This window comes from Antechinus flavipes, chromosome 4 (assembly GCF_016432865.1).
Source record: "Antechinus flavipes isolate AdamAnt ecotype Samford, QLD, Australia chromosome 4, AdamAnt_v2, whole genome shotgun sequence".
In the NCBI taxonomy this organism is placed as follows: Eukaryota; Metazoa; Chordata; class Mammalia; order Dasyuromorphia; family Dasyuridae; genus Antechinus; species Antechinus flavipes.
Genome location: NC_067401.1, coordinates 199,389,195 through 199,405,410, shown reverse-complemented (window position 1 = coordinate 199,405,410; position 16,216 = coordinate 199,389,195). Strand labels below are relative to the sequence as shown.

General features: G+C 34.5%; 1 protein-coding gene and 1 long non-coding RNA gene across 2 annotated transcripts in view; one reads left to right on the top strand and one right to left on the bottom strand.

The window, feature by feature from the left end:
• DNAH8 (dynein axonemal heavy chain 8) overlaps positions 1-16,216 on the bottom strand; it is a 402,529-nt gene that overhangs the window by 67,966 nt on the left and 318,347 nt on the right. The window contains exons 75-79 of the mRNA XM_051996876.1: positions 13,114-13,296; positions 9,083-9,188; positions 6,595-6,847; positions 6,281-6,471; positions 5,738-5,859 (exon numbers count right to left, since the gene is read on the bottom strand). Of these exons, the coding sequence (XP_051852836.1) occupies positions 5,738-5,859; positions 6,281-6,471; positions 6,595-6,847; positions 9,083-9,188; positions 13,114-13,296 (855 nt within the window). The remainder of the gene's footprint in view (positions 1-5,737; positions 5,860-6,280; positions 6,472-6,594; positions 6,848-9,082; positions 9,189-13,113; positions 13,297-16,216) is intronic.
• LOC127561696 (uncharacterized) overlaps positions 1-16,216 on the top strand; it is a 51,967-nt gene that overhangs the window by 4,755 nt on the left and 30,996 nt on the right. The window contains exon 3 of the long non-coding RNA XR_007953505.1: positions 13,669-13,755. This is a non-coding gene — a long non-coding RNA (uncharacterized LOC127561696). The remainder of the gene's footprint in view (positions 1-13,668; positions 13,756-16,216) is intronic.

Here is a 16,216-nt window from a genome sequence, read left to right as displayed (position 1 = left end):
AGAAGAGGAAAATTAAATTGTGCATGTAAGAATAGAACTTATGACCTTTATTAAGTGTCCCACTCCAACCAACCACAGATGGACAGATAAATGTATTCTTAATCAGCTTGAAATGAATGTGAATAATTGTCATTAAAAAGAAAAAGAAACACTATTGTTTGCTGTGGTAGGATGGCAATTTTATCCTAAGATCAATGCCAACTCTGACTCTGCTTTATTGCTTTATTTGTCAGTCAGCACCAAATGCAGAAGACAGAGCTAATTATCAGACCCTGACACTTATGAAATCACACACACTCCACAATACACTGACATACCAACAGTGACAACATATCAGTTACAAACAACCATCTTTTTTTTCTGAGTTGTATAATTATCTTCCAGTGACAGTTTAATCAACTTTGCTTAATCAAAAACAACCAGATGGGCATGTTCAAAGAAAGAAAGAAAAGCAAGCAATGAAGGTGCCCCATTTTCACCATGAGAAGGAAAAAGATTAATGGGCAAAAAGAAAATTAGAAAAACAGGAAATTTTCTTATTTCACTTAGGTATTAAATAAGCACCTAAAAACATTATTATAGGACTGAAGGATCAGAGCAAACTCTCGTTGGTAGTTCCCATAGAGTTAATCATTCACCCCAGCCCTTTGTTCTTCTTTTAATTATATTTACTTAAAAGTTAAATTCAAAATAAAAAACAGAAAAAGAAAAAAAAATGCTACGTGCACAACAGAATATAAGAGAGGATTCAAAATAGGTAACAATAAATTTCCATTTCAAGAAATCATATATAATAAATACTGTCCATCTTTTCTTTTGTTTCCTTTGTTCTCTACTGTGTATTTTTACTATATTTTTTCCCTGTTCTCTCCCTCCCTCTATCTTCCCCAAGCAGGCTACATAGTTAAGCATAGATATATTTATATACACACATATATATGCATATTCATAGACATATACATAAACATAATCATATACACATAATACACATACAGATAATCAGGCAAATATGTACACATATACATTCATATACATCTATATAAGGTTGTACTCTGCTTCTCCTGTTTCTCTGAAGGTGAATAACATCATCCAAGCCCAAGTCTTCCCATATTTTTCTAAATCTACCAACTCATCATTTCCTATACCATAGCAATATTCTAAATTTATATTTTCTGATTGCTTTAAATAGTCTAAAACAATTTAATATAAAGTGTAGTTAACCTTTTTTCTCTTTGGATTGAATCTATTTTGACTATTTAGACTTTGAGGTTAGTGATTACTACAGCTATTTTTTTCCTAATAAATTCTACTTTTGATCATTATGTTTGTGTCTTGTTCCCTATCCTTGCTCACTCCTCTATTTTACTTCTACCTGCTACCTTGCCTTGCTATTACTTAATTTTCTCCCTCTCGAAGGATCCCCCCCTTATCATGTCCCCTACCTTTTTCCACCTTTTCCTTCCTTCTTTATCCCATTCTCATTAATTTACACACCTTTGTATGCCGTTCCTTTTATCCTATTCTCTTTCCTTCTTAATAAATTTAGAAGATTTTTATATCCTTCTAGATGTATATGTATTGTTCCCTCTCAAATCCGTGCCTGATGTGAATAGGATTCCAGAATTACTAGCCTTTCCTCACCCATCTAATTCCTCTGTGTTAGTTCTTGCTCTCACACCTCATTTGTATACCCTAAATACTCTTTTTACCTTTTCCTACATGATTTTGCTTTTTAGAATCGCATCACACTCAGCTCTACCCCAATCTTTCTTGCTAATGACAACCTTAGACATATATAGTTTATATTTCATGTGTAAAGCATAAACAGTTTGTCCTTGAAATTAATATTTGCTGTTTGCTTAATATTTCTGTTGGATTTTTTTATGTCAAATTTTCTATTAAGTTCAGGTATTTTTTGCAATAAAATTCTGAAAGTCTGATAATTCATTGAATATCCTTTTTTTTTCCATTCAGAATTATGCTTAAGTTTGCTTGATATGATATTTTTGGCCATAATCCTAGTTCTTTTGCTTTTTAATTTGTAGCATTCCAAGATTTTCAGTCTTTTAATGTGGCCACTACTAGGTTTTGTGTGATTTTCACCGTGGTTTTGTTGTATTTGAATTTTTTTCTTGTTACTCATAATATTTTCTTCTTGATCTGGGAGTTTCAGAATTTAGCTGTGATGTTCCTGTAGGATTTCCTCGCATGTTCTCTTTCATATAGAGATTGGTGGATTTTTTCCCCCATTCCTACTTTCCTCTCTTATTCTAATCCTTCAAGACAATTTTCTTTAATTATTTCTTATATTATCATTTCAAGATTCTTTTTTTTTTTTGGGTGTTAGTTTTCAGGTAATCCAATAATTCTTATGTTTTCTCTTCTTGATCTGTTCTCCAGATTTATTGTTTTTCTTATGAGCTGTCTCAATGCTCTTCTATTTTTTATTCTTTGTATTTTATAATTTTTTTTGGTTTCTTCTAACTTTGCTGGCTTCCCCTTGCCCAGTTCTAGTTTTATAATGTCATTTTTCCCCTTAAGATTCTGGATCTCCTTTTTTAATTGGCTGGCTTTCTTTTATATAATCTTGTTTTTCTAGAATTGCCAGTTTTACTTTTCTGAAGGAATGAGCACACAGGAATAGCACCTATGATAAAAATTGTTCAGTTGTCTTCAGTCACGTCTGACTCTTTGTGACTTCATTTGGGATTTTCTTGGCAAAGATAATGGAATGGTTTATCATTTTCTTTTTCAGCTTATTTTATAGATGAGGGAACTGAGGCAAACAGGATGATATGAGTGGCCCTGTGTCACACAGCTAGGAAGTATCTGAAGCTGAATTTGAACTTAGGCCTTCCTAACTCCACCTCCAGACCTCTCCTACTATGCCAGCTGGCTGCCTTGAATGACAAAGATGAGACACATCAAAGGGGATTGGCAAAGGAACAAAGACTACCCACTCCATAGATTTAAAAGGACAATTGACTTCTGTTATTACTTTCTCTTCCTGTTGAGCACTTTGGCCCTTTGAGCTTTCTCTTATAGACCTATGGAGGATCAGAGGATCATAATCCTCTCACTAGCCCTACAATAATTGTGACTACTATGATACTCTGTCTTAGATGAGCCTAAGATGAGCCTCAAGCTTCTGGATGTCTCTTGGCTTTGTTTCTTTTCCTGAGCAGAAAATTGTCTGAGATGGCTACTTTGGGGAAATCTTTTAAGTCTGGGAAAAGATAACTTTCATTAGGAGGATATGCTGAAGCCATGACCTGCTTTGCCGATGATAAGAACATCGAATGAATTCCTTGGACAAAACAGACACATATCACTGAAGTGCCTGTATAGTAGTACCCCAGTGTTTAATGTTTTGAGCATGAAATTTTAAAGTAAAAGAGGAATTATGAGTTACTAGTATATTATTTAAATATTTGTCAATTCACACTTGAGTCTTTTCTGTTTAAACAACATGTAGCAGAAGAAATAAGTTGCTGTGCTACATCTGAACAATTTTGTACATTGAATATCTTTCTGCTCAATACAATGCTCTTAGATCCTTAAGGTAATATCATCATGAAATAGTAACAAATAAACTGATATTTTTTCCTTGGAGCCAAGTTTTCCTAGAACTGAACTGTGAAGAGGCAATTTCCTCCCTGAGTTATGAGGACTTGTCTGGGATCTGAGGGAGTGATTTCTATTAGTAACTTAATCCCTTTTTTAGGATTTTGTTTGGAATCATGAGTTCATGGCTCAACTGAGCTGGCTTCCTTTTTTTCCCCCTAGCTAATTTTGCTTTTCCTATCACTGGATAAATTTGGACCTTCATTTGGGGTACTTTATATGCTATATATAACCCTAGATTATTTTTGTCTGAATTTCCATTTGAATTGTCCTATGCATTGACAGGGATTCCACTGAGAAAATGTAGGAGCTGCCACTTGTGCTGAAGGAACCTACGGGATTAACTTTCACTCCAACCAGTGCAGTTTCTAGACTAAGGGTGATAGATTCCTAATAGCTCCATGGAGAGCTCCAGTTAGCCTGGGAACTCTTTTAAGACTAGATTTTTATTTTGAGATGAGAAATTCATTTGTTCTTTCTTTTCCCTTATTTTTCTTCCAATTTTGCCAGCTTGTTTTATTTTTACTTTATTTTTTTCTTCAACTTTTTTTCCTAATTGGTTGGATTGCAACAGGCCTTTATAAGTGCCAGCCAATTATTAACTTATGAGAACTGCAAAAAGTTGTTTATTTATTGAATTTGCATAACTTTGTATTTTAAAATGATTGTAATCACCAGACCCACCAGCTATAGAAGGCTTGGAGCCTCATAAAAGGCTGTTCATTGTGTGATTATCTAAAAATTCTGTTGAATGGACTATTCAAATTCTTTCTATGGCCTCTGTAGAAAGTCAATAAGAATTGAACTATTTGGATTTTATTGAGACTTTTTAGTGGAAGGTACTGGAAGAAGGCTCTTTAAAAAACCAATAGTTTAAAAAGGAGAAATAAATTTGATTGAATCTTTCTAGAGCCCCAGAGAACTTTCCAGAACTGGGGATATGGACAAATACACCAACTATATTGAAATGGCTTGTTGACAACAGCTACCAATAAAGCCAAATCTGATGGGCTACCTTGTGAAGCAGTGGACTTCCCTTTGAAAATCTTGAAGGCTTAATAATTACTTGCTGAGAATACTGTGGAGAGAATTCTTTTTTTTTTAATTTAAATTTTAATTTAATTTTTTTTGAGTGGACATAACTCTATACCTTTTATTATCTTGTCTTCTTGCTTTTTTTTTCCATGCCAGGATAATTTTTTTTACAACATTATCCTTTGCACTCGCTTCTGTTCCGATTTTTCCCTTCCCTCCACCCCCTCCCCTAGATGGCAAGCAGTCCTTTATATGTTAGATATGTTGCGGTATATCCTAGATACAATATATGTTTGCAGAACCAAACAGTTCTCTTGTTGCACAGGGAGAATTGGATTCAGAAGGTAAAAATAACCCGGGAAGAAAAACAAAAATGCAAATAGTTCACATTCATTTCCCACTGTTCTTTCTTTGGATGTAGCTGCTTCTGTCCATCATTTATCAATTGAAACTGAGTTAGGTCTCTTTGTCAAAGAAATCCACTTCCATCAGAATACATCCTCATACAGTATTGTTGTTGAAGTGTATAATGATCTTCTGGTTCTGCTCATTTCACTTAGCATCAGTTCATGTAAGTCTCTCCAAGCCTCTCTGTATTCATCCTGCTGGTCATTTCTTACAGAACAATAATATTCCATAACATTCATATACCACAATTTACCCAGCCATTCTCCAATTGATGGGCATCCATTCATTTTCCAGCTTCTGGCCACTACAAACAGGGCTGCCACAAACATTTTGGCACATACAGGTCCCTTTCCCTTCTTTAGTATCTCTTTGGGGTATAAGTTCAGTAGTAACACTGCTGGATCAAAGGGTATGCACAGTTTGATAACTTTTGGGGCATAATTCCAGATTGCTCTCCATGTAGAGAGAATTCTTGTTCAATTATAGGTGGGCCATGAGGTAGCCAAAAAGGTCCTTCCACTGTGAAAGTCTGTGAAAAATTCTGCAATACATTCAGGGATTCCCAACCCAGTGTGAATCCACAAAAGAATGCATTTTAAAGGTTAGACTCAACTAATGAGGCCCAAATGAACTTTTCTAAACCTGCATTTTTAATCAGCAAGTCCCTTACCTGATTCATAATTTCTGCAAATTGTGGTAGTTTACTCAATTCCACAAGATTTAGCCAAGTCATATCAAGGATCCATCTAAAGGGTTTTGGAGGACAGGCTTTGAGATCCAAGGCTGCTCCCCCTAAAGAAAAGTATTGTAATAGCATGACTCAAATTGTGTAGTTCTCCTTTTAAACAAAATTTAAAATAATCATTGTCTATTAAAAATAAACTTTTATACCTTCAAGTTGGCACTTAATGATAGGTTCTGCTTTCTTTAGTTACAAAATGGGAGTAATTTTAGCTGTCCTACTTATATCTTAAGGTTTTTGGGGGGCTCAAAGGATGCATATGTATATATATACATATATGCACATACATACATATATATAGTTGTATAAATATCAGTTATCATTAAATAATCAGTAGAAAATCATCTTTAGTTGCATGTGAATGTAAGTACAATGTACTTTGCATTGTTTAGAAAATAAGGTTATACTATGCTAAAAGGAGACGAAGAACAACTTCCTGTAGATAATACATTTTAATTTTGAAAAATTTACCTTTAATAAGTGCCTGAAATTCTTTATGTTTAACTGCTCCTCTTTGAAGATCAATCTTTAAGGTCAAAAGGAGGGCAAAAAGGAATTTGTGATTTTCATATAAGCCTCTGACTGAGTACACAAAAACTTCGTAAGTCAAAAACTCAATAATATTTACAATTCTCTTCTGTGGCAAGGGAGATTTCTCAGACCTAAAAATCACATTAAAAATTAAATAAAAAAGTAATTTATAAAAGAATGATTCTATTTACCTATCTATAAATCAATTTTAAGTCATCGCTTTTGAGTAGAAAAAATAATAAACAAGTTCCAACCTGAACATGGATTGATCGAATAACTTCAAGAATTGTGCCAAGGATGTCTGGTACATGATATTGACCATACTCATTTCCGTGATAAGAAAGTAAAGAATGCTTCCTCTTGTAGCAGCTGGTCGAAATTCTTCCTGAGCATTATTAATCTTGACCTCTGTTTCTGCTGCCACATGCAGCTTTTCACTTACTTCAGCAGCTGTTTGCTTGGTTGTCCGGAGGACACCAATGAGAGATTCATCATCCACCAAGGAACCTAAGAATCAAACAGGAAAAAAATATAACATGACATAAAGAAATGGCCTTAAAGTGAGATAGCCTGCTCCCTACCACATTTGCTCTGTAATTGTCCCAATATTTAGATAGAGTACAGTGCCACAATCCTTATTAATGAAATGTGCTCCGTTGTGTCTTTTGAAATTTGGATACTTCATAAAAACCCACTGAAATTAATCAAAGAATTGAGGGAAATGTCTTTTTTCACTAATTTTGAAATTTGGTATCTATAACAAAAGTCCTGAAGTGGTAAACATCAGAATTAGTCTTTGTAGTTAAACCCAATGTGCCTGATTGGCTGCTTTATGTAAATGTTAGTGCACATTAGGCACCTGCCCTGTTCCTAAGATCATCACTGGTTTACTGGAATGGACACCCTGGTAGCTTTCTTCCAAACCTCCTCTCAATTTCTATGTCACAGCTTTTCTCTTCTTATTACTGTCTAGAGGGTAGCATAGGAAGAAGCAAACAGAGGAATCATTTTTTCATAATTATGCAAATACTCTTCACTCATAATTTTACTAACTATACATATGCCTTTCTAAGTACTATACATGTTTTCCTTATTTATGAATTTTCTTAATATAATGTCCTTGTTAGCATGGTCATTGTCTGCTTTTGATAATAAGAATTATCTAGATCCCAACTTTTTAATACCATGGTTTGCAATTCCATATGGGGTCTCCTAAATGAATGTATGGGTCACAAAATTATGGTTTTTAATATGGTTTAATATTTTATTATATATTTATTTTATATATCTTTTTACCTGGAGCTATGTAAAAATTCCTCAAGCAAAAAAGGGTCACAAGTAGAAAAAGTTTAAGAAGCCCTGATCTAGACAAGAAGCTATGTTTGTATTAACTCACTTCAGTGACTCAAAGTCTGTTAAGGTACATTAGTGCTCAATAAAAACAGATCATGATAACAAGGGATTAAGAAGTTTTGAACCAGCTTGTGTAATGTTTGGGCTAGCTTTCTGGAGGTTGTTGGTCTTAGTGGGGAACTGATGAAGGCAGGACAGCCATGATGAGGCTGATCGAGGATGGAATGCTTCATTTCTAGTACTCTCAGCCCTTAGATACCCAATTACAATTACATCATTGCAGCATACTGAATATGTGTGAATTAGAGAACCATTATATCACCATGCTAAGTACTTAGTATATGTAAACTAGAAAACTATCATCTCATTAATCACACTGAGTTAACACCTTGTAAGTATCCTTGTTTCAAGTATACTTCTTCAGAGTTCCAGCCCTTTACAAGCTTTGGATTCAATTTTTTTAGTGGACAAAAATGTATATTTAGATTTCAGCTTGGGGAGACAGTGTACTCTCAAATGCCATGTGATGGGGGATTCCTTCTATGTCTCTTCCCAAATTTATGGTGGCAAAAAATTACTACTACCTATAAAATGCATACGAAATTCTATGCAGGAGCAAAGACAGATTGAAGAGAGTACCCAAGAAAATCCGCTATAATGACAAAATAATTTTAACCTAAATACTGTTGTTGATTTGTTTTTTTGTTTTTCCCAAAACCACAGTATAATCTTTTCCCTAAGAGATGTAGATTGAAGCTAGACAAATTAGCTTCTCTTGGGAAATCAAGTTAAATAATTATTCATTATGAGGGCAGCTAAGTGGCGCAGTGGATAGAGCACCAGTACTGAAATCAGGAGGACCTGAGTTTAAATCTGACTTCAAACATTTAACACGTCCTAGCTGTGTAATCCTGGGCAAGTCACTTAACCCCAATTGCCTCAGTAGAATAAAATATTAATTACCTATGTGAGAGGGGTGATACCATGGGGCATGTATGTTAGTTATATGGGAAACAGGGTTTGCCTGATGAGAGATCCTGGTTGGTCCCAATGTATGTTAACAGTAAGCTTACGACTGGAATTGAAATTCCTGTTGTGTGACTAAGTATCAGTCCTCCAAAACATAATTTTATAATTTGGTGGCCAAATAGGGAGTTCAAGAGTTTTGAAGTTCTTCAATTGTGCTGCTGGATATCCAGCATGAGATGATCAAGGCAATTCCAGCAATTTTTGGAGGATAATTGTACCACCACTAAGAGGAGCAACAGAAGGGGTATTTCTTAACTCTTCTCTAGCACTTTTAATGGCTGAATGTTAATGCTGTTATTTCATGGGTATAGAAAAAAATCTTTGCAAGAAATGTTTATTCTGAATCTATGAAACAAATACCTTGTGTTGTACTTAGTTTATACAGTAGGTTATCTTCTAGTTCTTTCATCTTCCTCTTATTAAAAGTAACATCTTCCATAAGTTTAACTCTCTCTGACTCCAGTTCCTATTTTTAAGCATCAAAAAGTGAGACAACTATAAAAAAACTGCATTAATTTTATAGTAAATCCAATTGAATAGTGTTTATCAACCACCAGTTTTTTTCAAATGCCCAAAATACTAAAGTATGTTTTATAAATGCAAGAATGGTTAATATAATCAGCAAATCCATCTAAGCAAATCTGCTTATTTTTCTGAACTTCTTATATCTGATGTCAAGCCTACATTGTGTGCCCCCTGAGATGCAGGAGTCAAGTATATTTTCCTGAGCATTTTTGATTTGGCTCTCTCGCTTATGGGCCCTCTTATTCAGTATTCACAGGATTTTCCTTCCTTGATCTTGCTCACTTAGGCCTTCTGCCCATGCACACAGAACTGCCTTGTCCTATGCAAATATTAATTCTGGGCCTAAATTTTCTGGATAGAAGCCTAAAGTGTCTAATGGGAGACTTTCGGCCTTTGATTTAGCTTTGATCTTCTGATTAATATAACAACAAATCATCACTCACATGTTTGTTTGTTTTTGCCTAGACTTTATTTTATTTGTATACTTCAATAGATTTCTTTCCAATTCTCTTTTAAATGAGCACAATGAATTTTTATAAAATACCTATATACATCTACTTACACATTAGATTTAGATTCGTTTAAATAATGCTATGTAACATAACCTGTCATAAAGCCTTTCCAGATTAACCCATCATTTATCCATTCATTCATTCAGTCAATGACTTCACTGTAGATTTTGATACCATATGTAAAGAACCCTGTGACATATATTTTGGAGTTAGCATGAAAGAAATTGGAAGCACAGTGCCTTTCTTCCTGAAATCCACAACAGAATGAGAGAAGCAAAGCAAATATGGGCACACAAATATCATGTTTTGGGAAAATGTACTTATAATAACCTATTAATGAGACTGGACAGAACTATATGCACTGGGATGCTCATGAGGCAATCAGAGAAAATAGAACTGAAGTCAGACAAGTTTAGTCAAAATTAGTTTTCATGGGGAAGGAGACTTCTAGGCAGAATTTTCTAAGATAAGGGGATTGTTTTGAGAGGAGAATGTTAGGGAGTGAAACAACATGCAAAGAAATAGAAGAGAAAGCATTAAGTCTTATTTAGGGGATAGACAATAAATAAGTTTGTTCTATTGATGTGAGGTGTTCAAGTTAATTATGAAAAATTAAGATGGTCACTTAAAAGGAGGGTATTGAATCCCACGCTGAGAAAGTGATTAAAAACCACTGTAGATTTCTTATCAGGACAGGGATATGATCGAATGGCACACCAAGCAATGATATTTGCTTCTCATTTTAGAACAGACTGGATTGGGGAGAGAGTGGATATAAGGAGGTCAGCTCGAAGACTGGCTTAATAGGCTAGATGTGTCACAGAATCACAAGTGGTCAGAGCTGGAAGTAATCAAACTCTAGAGATGATCATTTAGTATAGCCCATTCATTTTATCGATAAAGGACGTGAGTTACAAATGGAGGAACTAACTTGCTCAAAGTCACCCAACTACCAGGTGGTAGATCCAGGCCCACACTTAGGATCTGATTGAGAAGCAGGGGAGCATAGTCAAGTCAGGATTATCTCACTTCTGATATTTACTAACTATATGACTTGGCTGAGTCCCCTAACCTCAATTTTGGTATCTGTAAGATGAGGGGAACACTGGACTCCATAGCATTTGAGGCCCTTTCCAACTCTAAATCTCTGGATCTGTAACTGATGATCTGTGTTCTTGCTACTTATGGGATCACTTGGATCAAGATTGAGTAGAAAGGGATGAATACAAGAAATGCTATAAGGAATGAGGAGGGCTGTGGCTATAGAAATCCCTGAACCAATTCTGAATTTGAAGCTTTAGGGAATAAAATGAACTAGTTTGCTATTTTGTTGATCTCAAAATTTAAAGCATAGTGGAGAACTTGTAGTGTTTCTTCTTCATCTCATTCTTGCGCAGCTGAGAGAATAACTTGCTCTCTGGTGACTTGTTGTGGCTCTGGATACTCCCCCTTCTTGGAATGGAGTTTTAAAAGATTTGAAGATAAAGAGCAGTTGAAGAGTTACAGTTCATTGGATACTTAGAATTTCAAAGGTCAGTGCTAACATAATGAAGCTCAAAACCCAAGAATGAAAATCAAAGTGAGAAAAAAAAAAAAAGCATCACAGTATCCAAGAATCTTAGAGCTGGAGAGAGCCTCATTAACTTTCTCATTTAACAGATGAAGCCCTGAGTGGCTGTAACTTGCTCAAAGTAACAGCTATTTAGTGGTAAAGTTGAGACCAAAATCAGTCTTTTTATTCCTAACTAAGTATTCCCCCATTACATTGTGCCATGTACATGTATGAACACCACAAATAAAGCTCATACATATTTAGTGATGGTAGTGACAAAGATCAGAAGATCAGAGATCATGCCTATATAATTTAAAATATTTAGTTTGGAGCTACTTGGTAGTATTTTGATATTTTTTTTCCATGATAGGGCTGACCCAGATCATAAATAATTTTTATCCTCTTGTTTCTTTCTGAAGTTAGTATAATAAGCTATATATTCTTTTAAAAAGGGATGGGATCTAGATTTTTGATTTCACTGATGTAGGGAATTCCCAAATCAAATACCTTCTTTTCTTAGTATAAGCAAGCACATTTATGCAATTTGCACTCTTAGAACATTAGGTTCACTAGGGTGAATGAACACAAGTCCTTCGACTCCAAGGTAAGCTCTCTCTCCATTACTCGATTGTCCTCTCATGTAAGTGCTACTAATGATAAATTTGCTGGGATTTTTTTTTTAATTGGTCCAAATCTCTGAGATACAAAGCTGAGGATGTAAATTGCAAGCTAGAGTTATTCCCTCTATTCTTTTTAAACAATACTTTATTCATTCAGATTAATTCACATTAATTTTCTCTCATTTTTAGCTGTCAAATATAATATGATTAGTAAACAAGATAGGTTTTTATGAACCCATACAAAGTTTTTATATTGTATTTTGTAGAAGTCCCTGACATAAAAATATTAGAATTTTTTGCCTCGCCTAGGGTCTTACAACCAGTGAGGGACAGAATGGGAATAAGTATTCCAGTTTCTGGACCTTCTGCTTAGTGTTCTTTTTCCTATGGCACCCACTTTTCAGATTTCTGTTTCTAAAAGAGTTAAGTAGCCTCTACAATGAGTAAAGTTTTTCTTTTTTTAAACTAATCTGCTGACCATTTAAAAATCTACTGTACTTCTGTCTTTCTGGTTCTCTCCTCTTTCCTTCTCTGTAGTTCTCTCTTTACATATCTTTCTTTTCCTTTATAGGATTATTTTGTCTTTCTCCTTCCTCCTTTCTTCTTTCTCTTCCTTTCTTTCTTCCTTTTCTATTTCTCACTCTCCTGATTCTAAAAAAATTAATCCTGCTTCCATGAATTTAATTTTTACTTCACTATAGTTTTTATTGATTGTTTTCCCTTATGGGTTATTGGCACTTGAGAGGAAAACATTTTCCAGCTCTGATCTAAATTCCATTTATTTAAAATAAGGGGATGACATACTTGTTTCATTAAATACATCTTTGTATCCCATATGGAAAAATGGAAATGGAACCTAGACAAAAAAATTTCAAAGGCAAACTTTCTCTGTAAGAGCCCTGTTGTGGTGATGGTACTAAGTGCTGAGAGGCAATTCATCTGAATAAAGATGTCCCAGGCTTTGGAGTCAGTCTACTGAAACATTGGAAGAGTGATTTGCAGAAGGAGGAAGGTAGGAATAACTATAAAATCTGTCTAGCTACTATAGAGATTGGAACAGAAATATTTCTAAATGACAGTAGGTAGTAAGTTTTGACTTTTTACTTTTCTACATATTTAGTAGTATTTTCTTCCAGATATGTTCATTATAAGCAGATGTTCTCAAATTGAGAGATTGATTACCTGTTTCTCTGTAAGAATTACCCTTCTTAGTAACTGATTCTCAAGTCCTTTCATTGTAACAGTAAAATCAATGACTGATGTTTTAGCATTAATCTCAGGTGTGAATGCAGGATTTGGTAGCTTTGTTGTAATATAAAGTTTAAATGAATCCATGATCTCACATTCTTTGTCACCAACTTTGACCTACATCAGAGAAGAAATTTGAAAGGTTTAGATTCAATTTAGGAAAGAATTTACTAATCATAAATTAAATTGGAATAATACAGAATCTTTATGCTTGAAGGTTATTAATATTGGGACAGTTGTTAATTCAGGAAAATTTAGGCCTGGTCCTCCTTGAAGACAAAAGAAGGAACCAAAATCTCTCTAAGTCTTCCCTGAAAATAAATCTGAAGTGAAATTTTTAGTGAATGAAGCAAATCAGAGGACAGATATATAATTTGGCATGATAATTATGAAAGCATCTGTGGATAGCTTTCAGAGTATAAACTTAAGTAGGAAAATTTACATCTTTATTTCAATATGATTGATTTCTTTTCTTTCTATTTGTAATAGTGGCTTTGGAACATCCTTGAATCACTTGGAATGAGGGTACCTGGGAGACTTCTAGCAGAAGATACTTTGTGTTTCTCTTTCACAGAGGTAGGGAGTAGCCTCTTTCAATTGTCTGCATATCCAGAACAGACTGTGTCTTTAAAAATTGCTATACGAGGATACTCTTCTCTGACTGATGTTCACATAGGGTGAAGGTTCACCTATATCAAGTGGACTTTTGTGGGGGGAAGTTCCCCTGTCCCTTTTTAGACCAGTGGCTCCAAGAAACAGATCTAGGTTTTTTTGTTTGTCCTGTTTAGTTTGTCCCTTTTACTTCGAAGTATAGAAGATAAAATCCCTATTAGAGCTAGAACCAATCTATGGTGACCTTAGAACCAGGTTTCAAGGGTGAAAACCTATCAGGAAAATTCCAAGAAGCCAGAATACCTGAGATCTAAGCTCCTAGAGACCCCTGGACTTGGAACTTGGGGCTCTAATATATAGAATATAACCCAAGTTGCAAATCTAATCATCTCCTCTCATCAGAGTAAAAGACAATGCTTAGGGAAGCAGGGTAGATAGGAGAGGAGTAAAGAACAATGCTCCAAGTCCTAATATATTGAGGACTATGCTTATATATCCGTTATTATACCTTTGATGTAAATATTCATTTATAAAAGTGAATTAGTATTAGTGATTATATAGAACTTGGGTATAGTGGATCCCTTCTATGATGAAAGAACACCATCACTGGGAGCTTGAGTCAATGGCTAAAAACCTAAATACTCCCATACTCCCTTTATGGTACAAGGGTGCTATAGAACCCTGGGATAAGGAGTAAGCTATAATACACCTGGTTTTTAGGCAGTGAGAGAGTCAAAGTTATCACTGTTACATATGTATTTTATTTAATCCACTTAAACATATCCTGTGAAAGAATTCATAGCTTAACCAGAATGGATCCACAATACAAAAAAATTTCAAGTACTCCTCATTTAAACTACACTTGAAACACTCACTTCACAACACTGTGGAGTAAATAGTATAATTATCATTATTTTCATTTTCCAGATGACAAAACTGAGTTTTTGGGAAGGTTAAATGTCTTGTAAGTGAGTGATTACACAGCCAGTAAGTATTTTAGCTGGGCTGTGAATTTATTTTCTAAGTATAGCATGTTTTCCATTGCACTATCTTGCCTCAGATGGGAATTAATGTTTCCAACAATGAGATGAGATGGTGTCTTAGCACTGAATATCCTAATGTCACTAACTCGATTAGGATCATAGCCAATGCATCTAAAGCAACTGAGAATGGATGGGCCTACTTTTTAAAAACTCTCCAGAGAAGATGGACAGACAACTCCTTTTGGTTTATTTTTTTTAAAGGCAATGTGAAAAGCATTTCAATGTGACAGATTTTTTTTGAATAATCTACCTTTCTTTTTAATGACAAAACCTGTGAACTTCTTTTAAGAAGTTCAAAGTTAAGCCACTGGACATTAAAGAACTCAAATATAGATTCATATTAGAAGCTATTGTCTACACTCATTTTGCTGAAGAGAAAACTGAGACGTCTCCATTTTAACCAAAGTTAACTCCAAATCATAAAGACCATAGAATAGCACGAACAATAACAAATGTGACAATATATTGGAGAACAAGTCATATCATCACCAATGATCTGGAACAATTTTCCATAGCTCCTGGTACAAAGCCATGCTCAAATGAAAAATTAATGTAGAAGAAAAATATCATTTTCTGTAGATAAAATCTAGACTTGCTTCTCTTAAGTGAAGAAATCTAACTTTGTACTTAATTATAGCTTGTGAAGCCCACCTTCTAGCCCATACCAATATATATTTTCTAATTAACATTTATATTTTAATAGTGTATTTGATTTTAATGATTCTGTACACAATCTTGAAATATATTCCTTCTACATGCGTTTGTAGCCTAGCTTAAAAGGCAGCCAGCTATGAATTCTGTGGTGGGTAGCATACACACGTAATTCAGATCATGCAGCTGTTTGAGGAGAGCATTTAAGAGAAGGTAAGAAAATCACTATAAAACTTAAAAAAAATTCATATACCTAAGAGGAGAACATATCTGTTTCCCCTACTTCCTGTTCTCCCCCAACAATATTCTCTCTAAACTGCTCTCCACTCTCTCTCCCCACCTCCTACCAAAGCTCCTTGTGGGGAATGATGAAAGATATTCATGAAGACTGTGACATAACAAGTCTTCAGAAGGTCCAGTCTAAATACCTCCAATGAATGCTCATAATTTTTAAGGGAATTTCAGAATTTTTCTCCCTTTGAATCAGACTACTCAAAAGAACAACCCTAAATGGTAGATTTGAATTTTAATTGAATTTAACAAACATTTATTAAATTTCTTCTGTGTGTGAGACCCCCAGTTTACCTATTTTAGTGATAGGAACCTCTGAATACCAATTTTAAATATAAATATTTTAAGAGCATTCTGTACTCAAATATAAAAGGAAAGGTTTATTTTTTGTTTTTTGTTTTTTGTTTTTTTTTTCCTGTTGCTATACTCCGAAGGATATG